Genomic DNA, 23,074 nt, shown 5'->3' on the forward strand with positions numbered 1-23,074 from the left:
TGTCTAGGATTCAGCCGCTTGGCAGACTCGAGATAAATCAGATTTTTATGATCAGTCAAGACCACAATACAGTGCTTAGCTCCCTCAAGCCAATGTCGCCATTCCTCAAATGCCCACTTCATAGCCAACAACTCCCGATTGCCGACATCATAATTGCGTTCAGCAGGCGAAAATTTACGGGAAAATAATGCACACGGTTTCATCAAGGAACCGACAGGATCCCTCTGAGACAAAACGGCCCCTGCCCCAATCTCAGAAGCGTCAACCTCAACCTGAAACGGAAGAGAAACATCCGGTTGACGCAACACCGGGGCAGAAGTAAATCGGCGTTTAAGCTCCTGAAAGGCAGAGACAGCGGCAGAGGACCAATTCGTCACATCAGCGCTTTTCTTCGTCAAATCGGTCAAGGGTTTAACCACACTGGAGAAGTTAGCAATGAAACGGCGATAAAAATTAGCAAAGCCCAAAAATTTCTGAAGGCTCTTCACGGATGTGGGTTGAATCCAATCATGAATGGCCTGAACCTTAACCGGATCCATCTCTATAGATGAGGGAGAAAAAATGAAGCCCAAAAAAGAAACCTGCACTCCAAAGAGACACTTAGACCCCTTCACAAACAAGGCATTATCACGAAGGATCTGAAATACCCTCCTGACCTGTTCCACATGGGACTCCCAATCATCGGAAAAAATTAAAATGTCATCCAAATATACAATCATAAATTTATCAAGATAAGTCCGGAAGATATTGTGCATGAAGGACTGAAAAACAGATGGAGCATTAGAGAGCCCGAATGGCATCACAAGGTATTCAAAATGGCCTTCGGGCGTATTAAACGCAGTTTTCCATTCATCACCCTGCTTAATACGAACAAGATTATATGCCCCCCGAAAGTCAATCTTCGTAAACCAACTAGCCCCCTTAATCCTAGCAAACAAATCGGAAAGCAGAGGTAAAGGGTACTGAAACTTGACCGTGATCTTATTCAAGAGGCGATAATCAATACAGGGTCTCAAGGAGCCATCCTTCTTAGCAACAAAAAAAAACCCGCTCCCAACGGTGAAGAAGATGGCCGAATATGCCCTTTCTCCAAAGACTCCTTAACATAACTCCGCATGGCGGTATGTTCAGGCACAGACAGGTTGAAAAGTCGGCCCTTAGGAAACTTACAGCCTGGAATCAAGTCAATAGCACAATCACAGTCCCTATGCGGTGGGAGGGAACTGGACCTGGGCTCATCGAATACATCCTGAAAATCAGACAAGAACTCTGGAATTTCAGAAGAGGAAGAGGAGGAGATTGACATCAAAGGAACGTCATTATGAACCCCCTGACATCCTCAACTAGTCACAGACATAGACTTCCAATCCAACACAGGATTATGTACCTGCAACCACGGAAAACCCAGCACGATAGCATCATGCAAATTATGCAACACCAGAAATCGACAATCTTCCTGATGGGCTGGCGCCATGCACATAGTCACCTGTGTCCAGAACTGGGGCTTATTTTTAACCAAAGGTGTAGCATCAATGCCCCTTAAAGGAATAGGGTTCTGCAAAGACTGCAAGGGAAAACCACAACGCCTGGCAGACTCAAAGTCCATTAAATTCAAGGCGGCGCCTGAATCCACAAACGCCATGACAGAAAATGATGACAATGAGCATATCAAGGACACAGATAACAGAAATTTAGGTTGTACAGTACTGATGGAAAATGAACTAGCGATCCTCTTTGTACACTTAGGGCAGGCTGAAATGACATGAGAGGCATCGCCACAATAAAAACACAACCTATTCTGACGTCTGAATCCATGTTGTTCCGTTCTAGACAAAATCCTATCACACTGCATTGTCTCAGGCATCTGCTCTGAGGACAACGCCACAGTGCGCACAGTTCTGCGCTCCCGCAAGCGCCGATCAATCTGAATGGCCAGAAACATAGAATCATTCAGACCGAGAGGCGTGGGAAACCCCACCATAACATCTTTGACGGATTCAGAAAGACCCTTTCTGAAAATTGCCGCCAAAGCATCATCATTCCATTTAGTCAACACAGACCATTTTCTAAATTTCTGACAATACAATTCTGCTGCTTCTTGACCCTGAACCAGGGCCAACAAGGTCTTCTCCGCTTGATCCACAGAATTTGGTTCATCATATATTAATCCTAAAGCCTGAAAAAAGGAATCTACATTAAGCAAAGCCGGATTCCCAGATTCCAGGGAAAATGCCCAATCCTGTGGATCGCCACGCAGCAGGGAGATGACAATTTTAACCTGCTGAATGCAATCACCAGAGGATCGAGGTTTCAGAGCAAAAAACAGTTTACAGTTGTTTTTAAAACTCAAAAATTTGGACCTGTCCCCAAAAAACAAATCAGGAGTAGGAATCCTAGGCTCTAAAGCAGGAGTCTGAATAATATAATCAGAAATACCCTGTACCCTAGCAGCAAGCTGATCTACACGAGAAGCTAATTCCTGAACATCCATGCCGGCACAAGACTCCTCAGCCACCCATAAATAAAGAGGGAAGAAAAGACAAAACAGACTGCAGAAAAAAAATGGCTCAACACCTTTCTTCCCTTCTTCTGAGATGCATTTAACTCATTAACGGCCAGTTGTACTGTTATGATCTGGTGACCTTGGAGCCGCATGAAAACTTTCTCTGGAATCGGTGGAACATGTACTGACCGCAAACCCTGAACTAACACCGCAACTAGAAGTAGCCGTGGGGTGTGCCTAACCAACCCTAGACACCTCGACACAGCCGGAGGACTAAATACCCCTATAGATGGAAATAGGAATGCTATCTTGCCTCAGAGCAGACCCCCAAAGGATAGGCAGCCCCCCACAAATAATGACTGAGTAGGAGAGGAATAGACACACGCAGGTAGAAAACAGGATTTAGCAAAAGATGCCACTCTAGCTAAATAGGAAAGGATAGGACAGATTACTAGGCGGTCAGTATTAAAACCCTTCCAAAAATATCCACAGCAGATAATACAAAAAGTTCCACAATCTAACTAAAGACATGGAATGTATATCTGCTACTCCAGAGAATCCAACAAGACTGAGAAAATACTGACACAGTTTAAACTGGACAAGAAAACACAAAGGAGAGCACTGAATTGTGAAGCACACAGCATGTGTGCCACAGGAAAACAAAAACAGACACTTATCTTTGCTGATTTGGCAGAAAGGCAGGAGGAACCAGGGAGAGGTCCAACACCTCCCAACAACAATTGCCAACTGGCAAGGACTAATGAATTCTGCACACCTAAATACCCCAGTCAGAACTGCAATCAGCAGACACACCTGACCAAGACTGCAACCCAGGGACAACTGCATTACCACCTACTACCACCGGAGGGAACCCAAAAGCAGAATTCACAACAGATAGCATGATTGCCAACTATCCTGAATTCCCCAATGCTCCTGGGGTGAATGGGGGAGGAGTTTATATAACATGAGGAAACTAGTACAGGGTTCCACAGATATTTAACAACTATTATGTATCCCTAGAATAGGTGATAACTGTCTATTATTGGGTGAAAACTCCTTTAACCCCTTAACGATGAATGCCATACATGTTCACCGCTTGTAAGAAGCAGATGAATGGGGCTGGCTTAGAAGTTGATGATTATGTTATTTAGTCATTGTCTACCTGCATCAATCGTGCTATCCTGTGAAATAGCGCTGTCATTCTCAGACTGCCTTCTTTACAGTGCATGGCCCGGGGGGCAGGAGAGCCCTTCTGTGCTAAGCACCCATTGGCCCAGCTAATGGCTTGTCATGACAGCCGTGGGCTTTCTGAAGACCTCTGTACCTGTTATAATGGTGCCAGTCACGACCGTGATTTGTGTAATATACAGCAATTCTGTAGTATTGCTGTATATATTATAAATGATCAGACAATTGCAGGTTCAACTCCAATAGGTGTACTGAAAAACAGTAAAAAGTAAAAACAAAAAGGTCTTAAAAAATAAAGGTATTATAAAAATTTGATTCACTTTCTTCTCAATCCAAATATAAAATTAACCCAAGAAGTAAAAACAGTAAAAAGAAAACAATGAAATGCCAGAATTTCATTTCTTTGGTTGCCACAACTCTCAAGAGATGAGGTCTTGGGAGCCAAAATCTCAATGGCCTCCAGCAGCCATTTTCCCAAAGTTCATCATAGTGAAAAGCATGGGAAGTGCATGGACTCCGACAATTTTGTAAAACCCTTGGTTTCGCCGCAGCCTTGCACCGCCGAACACCCCCTCCTCCACTGCATCACACCATTCCTGCAGCAGTGATCCTGTCTCCTGGGACCCCGCTCCACCGTATCCTCCCCCCAGCAAACTATTTTCGGATTATAAGATGCACCCCCATTTTCCCTCCAAAGTTTTTGGAAAAAAAAGTCCATCTTATAATCAGAAAAACATGGTATACGGTAAAATTAATGGTGTCATTCATAAGTACAACTAGTCCCACAAGATAAAACTAACCATCATGACAATACGGGCAGAAAACAAAAAAGCACAAAAATGAAAAAATAAATAAATGAAAATTGCCCGATCCTTGCTGCATTGCTTTTAGTACTAATGCTTATTCTCCATCCTTATTATTCTTTATTAACGGCGTTTTCACTGAGACCATAGAAGACCTTTATAATTAAGAGTAATGAGATTCTCCTCTTTTGCATTAGGCAGAAACCATTATGACAAGGCATGAGAGTTGTTTATAGAGCTCTAAGACAATGGTAAGCCTGTGTTCTGAAGATCTGTATCGCAGCTTGTAAGGAGCGGGCAATAATCCTATCACGATCACTAGAAAAATAATACATCATCAGTAATCAGTCTCTCCTACAGCAGCTAACTTGTTTATCTCACAGAGGGTAGAAATAATTTAATGACTCTGATCCTAAATTATCCCTCTAGATAGAATCTCTACGGATACTCCTGCTATGCAACCCAAGAAATTAAAGTTGTTTTAATTCAATCTCTAAAATTAATTAGCATAACTTTATGAACGCATAGGAAATATGTAAATTAACCTTATAAAAGAGACCTTGTACAGAATTTATCTGTTTTATTTATAGCACTTATACTAATGTCTGATAATATTAGGGTGAAGAATCACGCACAATATCAAATTAATGGTTTATTTTTCAATTATACGTTCTTCCATTGAACGCAATGTATTACGGGCGGCTGGAATTTGTTAGTACAAAACATTTGGTGATCATTCCCAACCCATATAGTCATCTGCATTGAAATAATCTTCTTTTCATAGCTATTTAATAACATTTTTCACCTTTACATATGGTCTCTTATAGACATAAAGCAGAACTGAGAAATTGCTGGAGTAAACATTGCAGACCCAATTCATCTTTTGCGTTTGTCACATTTCTTTTTTTTTAGTCTTGTGGTATTCACTGACTTTTATTGCACCAAATTCATCAAAATTGCTCATGTGGTTCATAAATTTTGCACAAAGTCCAAAATTTTTTTTTCCTTTTAACCATTTTTTCAACTTTTTCAAAGTCGCAAAAGATGTTTTTTTTTTTTACTTGAAGGGCATAAAACCACTCAAGGGGGTAGATTTGTGCCAAATTTTGCACAAAAAAACAGGCAAACACATATAAAATAGACATCAAAAAGTCTCAAATAGAATGATGAAATGGGTGCAATGAAAAAAGGTGCAAAAATACAAAACTGGACCAAAAACAGGAGCGACGGCGATGATGAATCGGGGGCATATTAGTATCAGTGTGGATGATGATGGTATAAATGCATTTTGATTTCAATGGGACTTGTAGAGACTTCCAGTAAAAAATTAATCAAATGATCGACTGGCCTAAAAGGGTTTGCAAAATAAAATGTCAATGTCGAGACCTGATGACCCCTGCAAAAGATCATTTTTTGTGTTACTTCTGGTTGTTTAGAGAATGTTTTGATTTTGCTCTTTGTGTTTCAGGGTTTTAATTGTAATATTATTATTTATTTATGTAGCACCATTGATTCCATGGTGCTGTACATGAGAAGGGGTTACGTACAAATTACAGATATCACTTACAGTAAGCAAACTAACAATTACAGACTGATACAGAGGGGCGAGGACCCTTACATTCTACAGGATTCAATATCTATTAGTTTTTTTTCCACAAGATAGGGGATACATTTATAATTGATGAGGATCCATTTGCTTTCAACCCTACCATTTACTAGATTAGGGATCCCATATGAATAGAGCCGTAGTGTGCATGCATGACCAATGGCGTAACGCATCCATGTAATACACGGACCCCCATTCTCTGTGTTGTCTGTATGACCTAATACGGTATATGGAGAATAGCTGTCATCCTCAGATAATCCTTTTAATGTCATGTTAAAATATTCTTCAATGACAATGAATGTTATCTAGTCAATTGGCAGTCTTAGTTTTTGAGTAATTATTATCTAAAAGTTTCCCTTCCTGGTATGAAAGGCAGAATGTTACGTCACTTGGATATCTTTCCAGTTCTATGGAAAGTAAAGGTCATAAGAAGAGCAAATCTTTACAAATTTGAATTCTACAGATTCACCACATTTTCCCAGTATTTCAAAAGCTTCCAATTGGCCTCAAAAACGTGTATGACACTATTCTCTTTTTCTCACACACTAATATTCTTCACTGCTGTACTGTTCAACACTATCTGCACAGTTCCCTCATTGCTTTATGTCTATGGCTATTGATACTTATGGAATACAATTTGAAGATTTTTTCTATTTTTTGGATGTGCTGAATTCTTATCAACTTTACTTTTCTTAAACTATCTATATGGCTAAGCTGTGGTGGCCTCTCACTATTCTGGTTCATCCCACAATGGCTGCTGCATTCCCTGCCTCTGCTTTTATATAGGCTATCATAGTTCCTCTTGTTTGGCTGTGCTACAGTATGTGATGTAATAGCTGCATTATGAGGAAGACCAATCGGCCACACCAGGGTTATTTTGATCCCTCACTGACTGATGCAGTCTTTTGCAATGTGTAAAATAACTGTGGCCATTATAGGCGATTCACCCAGAGCGAATTGCAAATTGATCAAATTCGCCAGTTTCAGCGAATTCCTAAAAATTCAACATGAATGCGATTTGCATCAAATTGATTTGCTCAACTCTAGACATAAAAAATCCTTGTTAATGGTTCTTGTAAAATGCAGAAAGCAAAAGAAATCATTAAAATGTAGCCATTAGCATAGATGGACAAGATTGATGTTGCGTCAACATTGCAGCGATCAGCATTTCATTTCCTTTGTTATTTGAAAACAAATATGCTCTAGCAGTAATTACAGCTTCCATAGATGCTTTCATAGTAATGGAGACAAGGACGAGAATATGAATTCACTTGCTTAGTGCTAGGCATTTCCTCCATATTATGCAGCAGAAGTCTACTGGGGAGCGATAGCAGCCTCGGGAGGATTGTTTTCGGTCCAATGAACACAGCTTTGATGGAACTTAATTTTTTGGCTTGGAAAACCGCCCCATGTAGTGTGTATGACTATAAAACAGCTAATGCACGGTAAAGCTAATAATATAGTTCTCGGACAACTGTTTTTGCAAGGAAGCAAAGAATACTGTTGCTTTATTAACATTTAACAACTATGCAGTTTACAACAAATCAGTTATGCCTTAGTGAGGTATAGTACATGGCTCTATCATTGTCATATTGTAATAGGTGGGAATAAAGCTGTAATACATATGTGGCAGTACTCATATTCTGTATCTACTGATCCTGAATTCTGCGATATCGTTATCCTATACAGGTATGCACATCAATAGTATCCCGGCGACTGTGATGAGCGGTGACTAGTGTTGAGCGATACCGTCCGATACTTGAAAGTATCGGTATCGGAAAGTATCGGCCGATACCGGCAAAATATCGGATCCAATCCGATACCGATACCCGATACCAATACAAGTCAATGGGACTCATGTATCGGACGGTATTCCTGATGGTTCCCAGGGTCTGAAGGAGAGGAAACTCTCCTTCAGGCCCTGGGAACCATATAAATGTGTAAAAGAAAGAATTAAAATAAAAAATATCGCTATACTCACCTCTCCGACGCAGCCGGGACTTCAGCGAGGGAACCGGCAGCGTTGTTTGTTTAAAATTCGCGCTATTACTTGGTTACGTGAATTCCCGGCTTGTGATTGGTCAGGTCGGCCATGTTGCCGGGACGCGGACCAATCACAGCAAGCCGTGACGAAATTACGTCACGGCTTGCTGTGATTGGTCCGCGTCCCGGCAATATGGCCGCCCTGACCAATCACAAGCCGTGACGTCACGGGAGGCTGGACACGCGCTCATTTTAAAATGGGCGCGTGTCCAGCCTCCCGTGACGTCACGGCTTGTGATTGGTTGCGCCGCGGTCAACCAATCACAAGCCGGGAGGCTGGACGCGCTCATTTTAAAATGGGCGCGTGTCCAGCCTCCCGTGACGTCACGGCTTGTGATTGGTTGCGCCGCGGTCAACCAATCACAAGCCGGGAGGCTGGACGCGCTCATTTTAAAATGGGCGCGTGTCCAGCCTCCCGTGACGTCACGGCTTGTGATTGGTCAGGGCGGCCATATTGCCGGGACGCGGACCAATCACAGCAAGCCGTGACGTAATTTCGTCACGGCTTGCTGTGATTGGTCCGCGTCCCGGCAACATGGCCGACCTGACCAATCACAAGCCGGGAATTCACGTAACCAAGTAATAGCGCGAATTTTAAACAAACAACGCTGCCGGTTCCCTCGCTGAAGTCCCGGCTGCGTCGGACAGGTGAGTATAGCGATATTTTTTATTTTAATTCTCTCTTTTACACATTTTAACATTAATGTTGTTGCGATACCCGATACCCGATACCACAAGAGTATCGGAATCCCGGTATCGGAATTCCGATACAGCAAGTATCGGCCGATACCCGATACTTGCAGCATCGGAATGCTCAACACTACTGGTGACGTCAGTAATGTTACTGTTCTTCACAGTCGCTGGGTCTCGCAGAGCACAGCGTGAGGCGGGAGTGGCTGTTGTTAGTGCCTATAGAGCCTCATAACGAGGCTCCGTAAGCTTTGGATGACGAATTCAGGGAACATTTTGGGAAGCGCTGGACTATGGTGAACCTACGTGGAAACTTTTTTTTATAATATGTCGGTGAACGAGACATAGTGTCTTGTTTTTATTTCTCTCTTTTTATGTTTTTTCAGGTTTCTATTTGTGGACTACATCGGGTCTCTGGACTGCGTCAGACCAGGGTGGGATTTATTTTAAATTGGTGAACCAGGGAAAGAGTCAGGGAGTGGCTTTTCAAAGAAAGTATTTTTTGCCTTTTTTTTTCTTTTTAGTACTGGGTTGGTAATACGGGTGTCTGATCGACACCTCTCCATTACTAACACCAGGGCTTGATGTTAGTAAGCTGTGTTTTAGGACAATTCATAGCAGACATCAACCTCAACTACAATTACCCCGATTGCAAACGCACCAGGGCAACAGGAAGAGCCGAGTCTAAGCACCAGAATTTGATCATTTAATGTGATGCGCCACTTCTGGGGCAGCTACGGGCTGGTATTTTTAGGCTAGGAAAGGCGAAATAACCATGGACTTTCCCAGACTGATAATATCAGCTCTCAGGTGTCTGCTTTTTCTTTGCTGGTTATAAAAAATGAGGTGGGGGCCAACATCATTATTTTCATTTATTTATTTATTAGCTTAATAGCTGTAACATTAGGTCAATATGCAAGGAACAAAAGGGTATATTTTTTATCATGTGTCCTTGTGTTGTGAAATTAGATGTCCAACCCATTTAACACATAAAAATCATCATCTTCTGCAAGGCATTTTATTCTGGTGTGTGTAACATGAGCAGCACACATATGCCACATAAATGATGCACACGGACGCTACACGATTGTCGCATATGTACACAAGTATGTCACACAGACATGTGACAATGACAATGCCAGTACTGGTTTTTCCAGTACCAGTGTCATCAGGATGTGTGAAAGGGGCCTTACACCATGAGCAAGAAGTGAAAGTAGAGCAAAGTCATAGTCCATGTCTTCTTATTTCTGTATGTACTAATCAAAGCTAACATTGACAACCTATGTCCATTGACCTTATCAGAGCATAGGGATGTAAATGATGAAAGCGCCCCTACTTGTCTCCACTGTCTCTGAGTAAGAATGAAGAGATCTTAGAGAGACTCTAGCTTTGGTATATTTTAACCATCCGTATGTTCCATGAAGGGTCACTAAGTAAAGATACAGTTCCCTCACAGTGGCTGCTGCTGGTTTAGACAAAATGCTTATTGCCCGGTCAGATATTGATGACCCATTCTAAGGACAGGCCATCAATATAAAAGTCCCGAACAACCCCTTTAAGATGACTGAATGAAAACATGTCTTACTTCGCCTACTTCCTCCGATTTCATGCTCAAAAAAGGAAACTTTATCTTTATATTTCTTTTCCTTGTTGATATGTATTTATAGTGTTAAAATAACAAAGTCAAAATAATAAAAAGAAATAAAACCCTCTCAAACATATATTTAAAAATAAAAAAATTCTATTGGAATAAATGAAAGTATTAAAAAATAAATCTCTGACCTACTCAGACTGTCAGTAAATATTCTGTGATATACTGCACATATTTAGCATAATGTGATTTTAAAATTTATAATACATGTTATATTAAACATGCAAAAAAGCAATGTTTCCTCAAATCATCACTGTCAGAAGAAATCATTAAAACAAATATTGAATTTACAGTTCTGCGTCAGATGTGATACTGTCACCCACCTGCTTTTCTCCACTTGATCTTCTGTAACTTAGAAGTAGCTCCACAGCTCCCACCACTTCCTTCCGTATTGCATACAAAAGAGCGTCTCCCACATAGACACTGTGGCTGAGCAAAAGCTCCATGATCTCTAAGTTTTCGTTCTCTATGGCTATGAGAAGAGCGCTTCGGCCAAGTGGATCCATGCAATTGATGTTGATGTTGTAGTAGATTTCGGCTTCCTCCAGAGCATGCTTGACGCTGGCATAGTCTCCCTTTTCCACAGCAATGAGGTAGGCCTTTTCCTCCAGTGACAACTCTGCCTCTGTCCGCACAATCTGCAATGGAATCCGATCTCTGTAGGGTGAGTAATTCACCTTTTTGTAGTAGAGCTGGGCCATTGTTCATAGTGACATTACAACCTGGAACAGGAGAAAAATTAAAGATCCTTGTAATATCAATATAATAATAAGTTACATGATTAAGGCACTTTTTCCCTAACTGATAGTAGAGATGAGCGAATTCCCAGAAATTCAAAATTACTGATTTCTTTGAATTTTGGCAGGAATTTTGATTTGCAGCATATCGATTCATCTGGAATCGAAAGTACTCCAAAGCCTCCAATTTCCCTGAAGATACTTAGCACATAATTTGGCCAATTTATGTGTGCCCAGCAGCCAATGACAAGGCAATCTCAGTTTTCTGGGAACCTTTCCTAATGTGAATCCTCTCTTAGGCTGAAGCCTACATTTATATGGGTAGGTAGGATTCTGCTGTAATTAAAACTGCCAGAGGCTGATGGGTGGAGTGCTCGGTCAGAGGCTTATGCATAAATAAAAAAAGACTGATAGTTACTTCCAAGCAGAAAACTGGTGTATACAGGTGCATGCAAATAGTAGCTTTAGCCTAGGAGATGATTCACATTAGGATAGGTCCCAAGCAAACAGAGATCGCCTTGTCATTGGCCTTGGGGCATGCATGAATTGGCCAAATTATGCGCTAAGTATTTTATTTTTTTTCCTAATATCTAGAGCAGTAATGCAATTCAGATTTCATATGTTTAATGTTTACATGCTATAGCACTACAGAGTGCAACTTTATTTGTAAGCCGTGTAATGTCTGCATACACATCAGATATCTTCTTTTTCCATTAGATCTAAGGCACTATGACTCTGTTCACACTACTAGCATGGTTACATTTTGTCATGTTGCTATTCCTCCAAACAGAAAAAAAAACACCTAAATAAATCCCCTAAAGGGCCATGAAGCTATGCACATAGAAAACCAACAGAAAACTTCACACAAGGCAACGTAAAAGAAAATATATATATCTTTATTACACACTGATCGTATAAAAAAGCACAGCAATTTCCACAATACAGGAAAGGAAAGGTGGAGTACCTCTGAGCATCAACCCCTAAATCCTACTACTTATTGCAACAGTAACTTGCATAGTTTACATAAGAGAAAAAGTTGATATATAGAGTTCAGTAAAACTCAAAAAGTGCCATACAGGATAGTACAGTGCAATTAAGCACAAAGGTATATATTGAGTAAATGACATATATGTATATCCAAGTAGGGGATATCTCTACAGCAATATAGCAAGAAATGCTTCATCCAGGGGTCTTGCGAAACGCGCGTCAGGTGTGGTGGGTCCTCTGTGCATTCCCCCAATTGGTAACTATACCTTGATCCTTATGCACTTGATTTCATATAGTCTGCTTATGGTGTTAACATGCCTGCTCACATTGTGCACATACAGGATTTCTGCTATATTGCTGTAGAGATATCCCTTACTTGGATATGCATATATGTCATTTACTCAATATGTACCTTTGTTGCACTTACTGTGTGTGTAAAAACAAAATATAAATAAAAATGATCCCAAAGGTGGGCAGTCCCTTTAGAACTATGGCTCTGATTCATCAAAACTTTTTGCCAAAATTCTGGAATAAAAAGCTTTGAAAAGTTGCAACATTTTTGTGCAATGCAAGTTTGCGAATGGTGTGACTTTTCATACTTTCCCGCACAGGTCTGCTGAAGTTGGCAAAGCTGGGGCATAAAAGTGCATGGTGACTACCAACCATCAAATTAATGAGTGCTGGCATTTGGCATATTACAAATTCTTCTCCAGTCCCGGACTGGAGTAATATTATGGTGAGACATACATCGAGGTACAAGCCAGTTCTGAAGCCTCAAACTCTATCCCACCTCCTCATCAAGATTGACATGAAAAACGCCGTTCTTGTTGATTCACGGCTTGTATACAGTACATGATTGATTTCCAGGTTGTTACCTGGCCAATCATTTGCAGGTTTGTATTTGCTAATCCTAGATTTTATTTCTCTTCTTGCACAAAGAATGCGGTCATCTGCAGAAAGTATGGATTTAACAACATTTTTTGTCATTGTCTTTAATGAGAGCACATTTTAGTTACCAATGTAATAATGAACGGTAAGTATTCAGTAAAGATCAATTACATGGGTTATTTCTTGCACTAAAACTGGATAAAGCATAATGAAACAAATGGAAAAGATCATATTAACACATCTAGAATTAAAAAATGTCTTCACAAGTACATGCAAAAATTATTAAAGCGTGACTTGTAAAGTAGTATTAAAGACAACTGCATAAATAGCATTCATACAGCTGGATCAGAAGGCATGAAAAAAGAAAAGTTGAATTTTCATCTTTTTTCATCTGTTAGTTATCATCTCTTTAATAAAATAACATTACAGAAGATATGGACATATAGTAATGCATTAAACTAATATGGACTGTGTAGCCTTATTTTGCCTCCAATTATTAAATAAAAAAGCTGTACGTTCTCTCAGCCATTTCACCTTAAAGGGAACCTGTCACCCCCAAAATCGAAGAAGAGCTAAACCCACCGGCATCAGGGGCTTATCTACAGAATTCTGTAATGCTGTAGATAAGCCCCCGATGTATCCTAAAAAATGAGAAAAAGAGGTTAGATTATACTCACCTGGGGGGGCGGTCCGGTCCAATGGGCGTCGCGATCTGGTCCGGGGCTCTCCTATCTTCATAGGATGACGTCATCTTCTTTTGTTCATGCTGCGGCTCCGGCGCAAGCGTACTTTGTCTGCCCTGTGAGGGCAGATCAAAGCACTGCAGTGCGCAGGCGCCGGGCCTCTCTGACCTTTCCCAGCGCCTGCGCACTGCAGTACTTTGCTCTGCCCTCAACAGGGCAGACAAAGTACGCCTGCACCGGAGCCGCAGCGTGAATACAAGAGGACATCATCGTAAGAAGATGGGAGGCCCCGGACCGGACCGCGACGCCCATCAGACCGGACCGCCCCTGGGTGAGTATAATCTAACCTCTTTTTCTCATCTTTAAGGATACATCGGGGGCTTATCTACAGCATTACAGAATGCTATAGATAAGCCCCTGATGCCGGTGGGCTTAGCTCATCTTCAATTTTGGGGGTGACAGGTTCCCTTTAATTCTTGCTCAGACAAGTTTATTATATAGATGTATGTTGTGCAAGCTAGAATTGGAGAGCAAAGTGACCAATGTGATAGGGCTGTTCAGATGACAGTTGCATGCACTCTTCTGTATTTCGGATGAGACTCGCCTATATAAGTATATGGGTGGCATAAAAATTTATTCCATATGGATCATCTGTTTATCATTCAATTTTTATGGATACATTGCCATTATTAACTTAGGAACATGTGTTTGATCATGCATATTTTAATATGTCGTTCATGGAAAAATACGGTCGTAACTAGAGTTGAGCAAATACTGTATGTTCGGAATTTGCCATATTCGTGCCATATTGGTACCCTATTCATGCTGAATTTATGTTTTATGATTGGTTCTGAACATATTAGTTCATTGCTACTCCCATTAACTCCAATGGCATTTGGCTGTGTTCAGCGAATAATGCAAAAACAATATATATAGCAGCCGATCGTAATCGAAACCGAATTTTGAAAAATTCGCTCAACTCTAGTCATAACGTAGACGTAAAATACGGACAAAAGGATAACACTTGGATGACAATACTGATAAAAATACTCGTCAACGTTTTGGTGTTTTTTCTGTAGCATATTTCCCGAAATGTCTGCAGCAAATACATAATTCTTGCACATACCCTAATGCTATGAATTGTTTTGACCTCATGCCATTAATCCCAGAAATGAATGGAGACAACTATGGACAAGAATGGACCTCTCTCCATTTAGTCTCCAGTTAGGTCAGGCTGATACTCTTTGCTTTTCCATGAAAAGAGAGACAGATGAAGCCTGAAAGATTGAAGGTCCTAGGAAGAGGGCTATCAGATATTTTCAGATAGACTGTGAATATTCCATAAATTAATTCATAACAAAAACATAAAACCTGATCCTAAATTAGGGAATTCATTTTGAAAGTTTTATTGAGTATCTCCAAGGGGGTTTCAAGTTTTCAAGCTTTTCTTTAGAAATGAACAGGTAATCTAATAATTGTCAGTACATCTGAAATCAGTTCTCTGTTGGACATACACATAGAATGTCCCCTTACTTCTTTGTGTATTTGAGAATTAGGGTTAGAAAATGCTGGTTGACATAAACAGGAAGAAAACTTTCTTTAATTAGTAAGTTTCTTCCATGCAAAACATCCACAGAAATCAAAACTAACTTTACTATTATTAATGTTACACAGGCTGCTAGGGTAGAAGTCAGTTGTGAGCAGGGCCGGACTGGTCATCTGTCAATTCTGGCAAATGCCAGAAGGACCTGTCTGATCGTGGGCCACCTTGTCTGCTACTTTCTTAACAGAATTGGTGTTTTCAAGACACTCATACTGTTAAGAGTTGGGACGGAGCACAAAGTTGCTGACTCCGTCACTTATCCCAGCAGGCCATGGGTATCATTAGAAATATTGGTCTTGTAGAAAATCTCCCTTTCCTCCATCCAGGGTAATATTAGTAATATATCCCATCTGGTTCATGGGGACGGGGACAGCATGGGCCTGTGTGATTTCAAATGCCAGCACTGAATTTCAGCCCCAGTCCGAACCTGGTTGTGAGGTTATGTGTAACCATAAAATGAAGGAAGGTAAATAGTCCTGAGTAAATATTAGTATCCAATATATTTAGCAGAGGAGGGGATGATAAGAATTGTATTATTAGAGGCGGCATTAGTAGTATAAATGCCGGAGATAGTCTAGCTCCAAATGACTGCACTCTAGCATCCAATTATAAACATTCAATCCCATTTGGATGTTACCAGCTGTTCTTTCCTTTTCTTATTTATGAGACTGTGGCGTTGTCCTTGATGTGCTTCCAAAGCTAATTAGCAATACAAGGTATGCTGGCAGATCGTACTGTTACCTAAGTGTGCAGTGCTGGCCACCAGCCCGGTTGGAACTTTAGCGCTAGCTTTCTGTGGTCAACAAGTACATGTAATGATGAGCTTACATGGACATTTTACAAAGCATAACATTATTTTGGAAAACAGCCCATTTTTTTTATTCCATTCTCATCATATCTTGGCAATTGCTGGAGAGCAGGATGATAATCAGTGTTTCCAATGAGACAGTTAGTTTTCCTTATAAATACACTGTACGGCGTGGGAGTCATTTATTGTACACATCGACTACCATGAATGATGGAGAAGACTGTAATGCATTAATAGAAGTGCCTCTCAAGTGCAATCCTCAAGGACCTCGGTCAAGAAGACAAATGTCAGATTGGTTTCTCGCACAGTGCAAGGAAATCCTTTGTGACCTATATCTTATATCATGAATTGATGATCACAAGCTTTGAGCTCGATTTTGGGTCAGGTTTACGAATTAAGGTGTAATAAATACATCATCGTTACTAGTATACAGTAATCATAAACTAGTCATAATCCCTTTCTGAAAAGCATCGAAAAGGAGAATCAAAAGTAGTGGACATTTGTTCCCTTCAAAACACTCAATGAAAGGCTTGGCTATAACTTGGGTGTGTCAATACATAGAGCATATTTCATACCTGGGTACACGGTTGTAGTTTAGATAATAACTTAAAAAAAGAAGTTCAGTATAGACAATGAATGAAAATTCCTCACCATTTTTCTAACAAAAATACCTAACCCTCTATTTCTATTAGCAAAAAACGGCACCTATCTTTCAAGACCAGCCTATGGGACTGATTTATTAAAGAATAACCATGATTTTAACTTTTTTTTCCATAAATCAATAGTACACGTGAAAATAGAAAAAATTAGTATTATATCATATTAGAGAAATCTGCTTCTTGGTCCTCCTGGACTGATCATACATTTCCAAAATTCTCAATTCACAGGTAAAATCTGTCTTCAGTGAAGACAGATTTTCCCATTATTGAGATAGGAGATGTCAGTTGGTGCTCATAAAGTTCTAGGGAGAACTGTAACTGTTGTTTCAGGAGAATATCTGCATCTGCCTCTGGTTCCTCCGTTCTTCATAGAATTTTTAAAGCACAAACTGTAATTTCCTAGCTCAGTATCTATCCTCACTGAATACATATTTACCCTTGAATTGAGACAGAAGGATCAGTCCAAGAGGTGAAAGAAGCAACAATCTCTGAAATGATAGAATAAAATGGGACTTATTTTCACGTCTAATATTGATTTATGGCGTAAAAATGTAAACAATTACTCTTTGAATGTTTTACACCAGTTATCTTCTTATATTGGTTAGATCTGGCATTTAGCTGTTGTAAGCACAAAATTGAAAAAGACATTCAGCTCACGGTAAGTGAAAAAACATAAGAATAGACAGAAGAAAAATAAGATTAATAGTTGCAGATGAAGCAGCCCTGGAACTATATAAAGTCTGAAACCTCTCCCTCCTCTCTCATGTTTGGTATCACAAAACTAATTATAATAAATGAACTGAGTAAAAGTCACAATCTTAACCTATTGGAGATCACGTATTTAATATTAGAATCCAGTGCCTTATTTCCTGGGTTTTTTAGACTAGATATTATTTGGACCAGATTCAGAGCAATGCTCTGATTAAGAACTCGTGGGAGTTCAAACGGGTAAGAGGCCATGTGTTCCCAATTCCGTGTTTTCATTTGATTTTTTTTTAAGCTGAGATGGAAATAAAATAATATTTCATAACAAACTGAAGATTTGAGGATAAAGAAAAAGGCTTTGGAGGTATGCATCAATTATTAACAAATTGGGGAGAACCCCAAATAACTCTCATTATAAAGCCTTAAAATTTAGCTTTTATTGATTTATTATTATATAAAGATGCTTTAGGGTATACAAAATTCTGTCCCTAATCTGCCTTGATCTATCAATAATAAAGTGCTCAATGCTTAGTATCTCTAACTTAACCGGTAACCCCAGGGTGCCAAAGCATTTTTATATAGTAACTAGCTGAAGAGCCCGGCGTTGCCTGGGCATAGCAAATATCTGTGGTTAGTTATAGCACCTCACTTCTCTTATTTTCCCATCACGCCTCTCATTTTCCCCATCACATCTTTCATTTTCCCCCTCACATCTCTCATTTTCTCCCTCACACCTCTCATTTTCCCCCTCACTCCTCTTATTTTCCCCCTCACTCCTCTCATTCCCCCCTAAAACTTGTCATTTCGACCTCACATCTGTCATTTTCCGATCACTCCAGTATTTTCCCTCACTCCTCTCATTTTGCACTCACACCTTTTCATTTTCACCTCACACCTCTCATTTTCACCTCAGTATATACATGTTTGTCATCTCCCTTATATATAGTATACACCTGTATGTCATCTCCTGTATATAGTATATACCTGTATGTCATCTCCCCTGTATATAGTATATACCTGCTGTGTGTCATCTCCCCTGTACATAGTATATGCCTGTATGTCATCTCCTCCTATATATAGTATATACCTGTATGTAATCTCCTCCTGTATATAGTATATACCTGTGTGTCATCTCACCTATATATAGTATATATCTGTGTGTCATCTCCTCCTGTATATAGTATATACCTGTGTGTCATCTCCTCCTGTATATAGTATATACCTGTATGTCATTTCCTCCTGTATGTAGTATGTACCTGCATGTCATCTCCTCCTCTATATAGTATATACCTGTGTGTCATCTCTCCTGTATATAGTATATATCTGTGTGTCATCTCTCCTGTATATAGTATATATCTGTGTGTCATCTCCTCCTGTATATAGTATATACCTGTGTGTCATCTCCCCTGTAAATAGTATATACCTGTGTGTCATCTCCTCCTGTATATAGTATATATCTGTATGTCATCTCCTCCTGTATTAGACCTCGTTCACACATTATTTGGTCAGTATTTTTACCTCAGTAGTTGTAAGCTAAATTGGCAGCCTGATAAATCCCCAGCCAACAGTAAGCCCACCTCCTGGCAGTATATATTAGCTCACACATACACATAATAGACTGGTCATGTGACTGACAGCTGCCGGATTCCTATATGGTACATTTGTTGCTCTTGTAGTTTGTCTGCTTATTAATCAGATTTTTATTTTTGAAGGATAATACCAGACTTGTGTGTGTTTTAGGGCGAGTTTCGTGTGTCAAGTTGTGTGTGTTGAGTTGCGTGTGGCGACATGCATGTAGCAACTTTTGTGAGATGAGTTTTGTGTGGCGACATGCGTGTAGCAACTTTTTGTGTGTCGAGTTGCATGTGACAGGTTAGTGTAGCAAGTTGTGTGCAGCAAGTTTTGCGCATGGCGAGTTTCATGTGTGGTGCCTTTTGAGTATGTGCAAGTTTTGTGTGAGGCAACTTTTGCATGTGTTGCAACTTTTGTGCATGTGGCAATTTTTCCGTGTGTGCAAGTTTTGCGTGTGGCGAGTTTTCCATGAGGTGAGTTTTGCACGTGTGGCGAGTTTTGCATGTGGAGAGTTTTGCGCGTGGCGAGTTTTGAGCGGCGACTTTTGTGTTTCGACTTTTATGTGGCGAGGTTGGTGTATGTGTGGTGAAATGTGCGCTGAGGGTGGTATATGTGTTCGAGCACGTGGTAGTGTGTGGCGCATTTTGTGTGTGTGTTCATATCCCCGTGGTGGTGTGGTGATTATCCCATGTCGGGGCCCCACCTTAGCAACTGTACAGTATATACTCTTTGGCGCCATCGCTCTCATTCTTTAAGTCCCCCTTGTTCACATCTGGCAGCTGTTAATTTGCCTCCAACACTTTTCCTTTCATTTTTTCCCCATTATGTAGATAGGGGCAAAATTGTTTGGTGAATTGGAAAGCGCGGGGTTAAAATTTCACCTCACAACATAGCTTTGACGCTCTCGGGGTCCAGACGTGTGACTGTGCAAAATTTTATGCCTGTAGCTGTGACGCCTCCAACACTTTTCCTTTCACTTTTTCCCCATTATGTAGACAGGGGCAAAATTGTTTGGTGAATTGGAAAGCGCGGGGTTAAAATTTCACCTAACAACATAGCTTTGACGCTCTCGGGGTCCAGACGTGTGACTGTGCAAAATTTTGTGCCTGTAGCTGCGACGGTTCAGATGCCAATCCCGGACATACACACATACACACATACACACATTCAGCTTTATATATTAGATAAATAAATGAAAGCTAAATTTTAATGCTTTCTAGTATGGGTTATTTGGGGTTCTCCCTAATTTGTTAATTAAATAATATTTTTCCGTATTTTTTAATTGGTGCTGGACTGCAACTATTATTCCCATTTATTATTCCCATGTACCTAGTATTGGATAACACAGTCCTTTCTGCCGTACTTTATGGACTGACATCCTGCTGAGCTCGGAAAGCTGAGGCGGTATGAGATAAGGGTCTCAGGCTGCTATCATCTGCCTTTTTCCCAGCCTTCTCAGATTTGACCGCGTGTAGAGCACAAGTTAAAATATTACAAAAATTATAAACAAAATTATAAGCCAGTAGTGAGTAAAAAATAAGAATAGTGACACATGAAATGAGGACTTTGTAAGGGGGTTGGTTAAGTTCCACCTTTAATAAACTTTCCATGAACTGCAATAGTGACTATGACAGAGCAATGTAAGTCATTGAAACCAGGCGCAGAAGCTAAATGTTCTAGCACTGGCTTATTTTGGGGACTTGAAATTAAGAAATAAAGCCATTTTTATAAAAAAAGTGCCAATTATCTTTTAAATCCATTTCCTTTTTCCTGCATTAGTCTCTGTGCGGGAAATGTAGTAATTCATGGTAGCCATTTGGATGAATGAATTGTTCATGTGATACAAGGATGCCTCAATTTAAAGAGCATTCTCCACTTTTTGTCATAAAAAGGGGTCCTAAATGGTGGACCTCCCTCTATGATATCCATATGCCTTAATTTAAGGGATGTCTTGGTAGTTTATATTTACCTAAACCCTTATTGAATCATTTCTTCTTGTTGTTTCGATGAGAATGCGCATACTGCCTTAATCTGCACCGGATTTTGGCATTTTGTTTTGCCGGGTTGTACTTAGCCAATACCAAGCAATATTTGGCACAACAAATAAACAGCACTCTAGGTCGATCTTGTTACAATTTACATGTGGCATCTGCTTTAAAACTTGCTTTATTATCTAAATATATTACTGATCAATGGAAAATCAATGTAGTTTTCTCTTAATATTTGTCTTAACATGGCAAAAGGACATTCGGTCAACCCTGCAGTTTTACTACAACTTGAAAAACGACTTATGGGTAGGGGAACTCGATAGTGATATAAACATATCAAACCCTATTTTTTTAGCTATGTTAACAGTTTAATACGGTAAATCACAACCTAATTGGATGAGACTATAAACACACTAAAACTATTTTTATCATTATTGGCAACTAAAACATTGGCAGTTGTATAGGGAATTTGCATTGTTACGCAGTCCCCCTTCCATCACCTTTAGTCCAGCAAAAGTTTGTGCCCAATGTCAAATTGCCTCTTCCCAAATGGTTGATTTTAAGAATTTGGAAGACTGACATTGGCGATGACTGATTCATCTTCCACTAGTTCCTGTGCATAAGAGTTTGGGCAATATTTGGAAGTTTTCTCCTGACACTTTAAGGCTAGTGGAAGAAGAACCAATTCTTGCATCTGCCAAAGAGTTGCGGCAGATAAGAGCTAACTTCCAAAACCTGACCTGAAACCTGAAATGTACAAATTTGTCTTGAATTTAATGTTCTAAAAGAACATGGAAGCAAGTTGTTAATAAAAGTCTTCACTCAAATTTTCTTACAGTTTTGCTGTTGCACAGACCTTTGTCTAGCAAGTCAATGGACATAATCTGATAAATGTCCTTCAGAGCTCTGCTCCACTCTAATGGCTTTATTTGCTCTCTCTGTTCTTTCTATCAGTGTTATAGCTAACAGCAGGAAAGGGGGAGTGGTTGTACTTAGTAGATTAGTGGAGTCAGAGAGAAAGCATGTAAGTTATTAGGGAGGGTAGATCTGGTGAAAAACACATCAGAGGAGTCAGAGAGAAAGCATGTAAGTTATTAGGGAGGGTAGATCTGGTGAAAAACACATCAGAGGAGTCAGAGAAAAAACATGTAAGTTATTAGGGAGGGTAGATCTGGTGAAAAACACATCAGAGGAGTCAGAGAGAAAGCATGTAAGTTATTAGGGAGGGTAGATCTGGTGAAAAACACATCAGAGGAGTCAGAGAAAAAACATGTAAGTTATTAGGGAGGGTAGATCTGGTGAAAAACACATCAGAGGAGTCAGAGAGAAAGCATGTAAGTTATTAGGGAGGGTAGATCTGGTGAAAAACACATCAGAGGAGTCAGAGAAAAAACATGTAAGTTATTAGGGAGGGTAGATCTGGTGAAAAACACATCAGAGGAGTCAGAGAGAAAGCATGTAAGTTATTAGGGAGGGTAGATCTGGTGAAAAACACATCAGAGGAGTCAGAGAAAAAACATGTAAGTTATTAGGGAGGGTAGATCTGGTGAAAAACACATCAGAGGAGTCAGAGAAAAAATATGTAAGTTATTAGGGAGGGTAGATCTGGTGAAAAACACATCAGAGGAGTCAGAGAGAAAGCATGTAAGTTATTAGGGAGGGTAGATCTGGTGCAAAACACATTGCGAAATTGCTCTAGAAACTAAGCTGTTCTGACACATTAGAACTAATAAAGGCAGCAGCCCCCTGGATAGAGACAAATCTTCAATCTAGCATGTATTACTATGAGGGACACATCCACAAGAGAAAAGTCTGAAATTTCGAGCCATATTTCAAACTATCAGTTTATTGAATATCATGATAACTGAATGAAAAAATTCAGATTGTTGTCTGAAACGCAAGGGCAGACATACCATTGGTGCAACCTGAGCAGCCGCACAAGGGCTCAAGGTGTAAGGGA

General features: G+C 40.1%; 1 protein-coding gene across 1 annotated transcript in view; it reads right to left on the minus strand.

Annotated features, from left to right (window-relative positions):
• Positions 1-23,074, minus strand: part of TRPC5 (transient receptor potential cation channel subfamily C member 5) — a 519,478-nt gene that overhangs the window by 312,452 nt on the left and 183,952 nt on the right. Inside the window, exon 2 of the mRNA XM_077285167.1 lies at positions 10,808-11,206. Coding sequence (XP_077141282.1) covers positions 10,808-11,185 — 378 coding nt within the window. The 5' untranslated portion in view covers positions 11,186-11,206. The remainder of the gene's footprint in view (positions 1-10,807; positions 11,207-23,074) is intronic.

The sequence above is a fragment of the Ranitomeya variabilis genome, chromosome 2 (genome assembly GCF_051348905.1).
Source record: "Ranitomeya variabilis isolate aRanVar5 chromosome 2, aRanVar5.hap1, whole genome shotgun sequence".
Lineage (NCBI taxonomy): Eukaryota > Metazoa > Chordata > Amphibia > Anura > Dendrobatidae > Ranitomeya > Ranitomeya variabilis.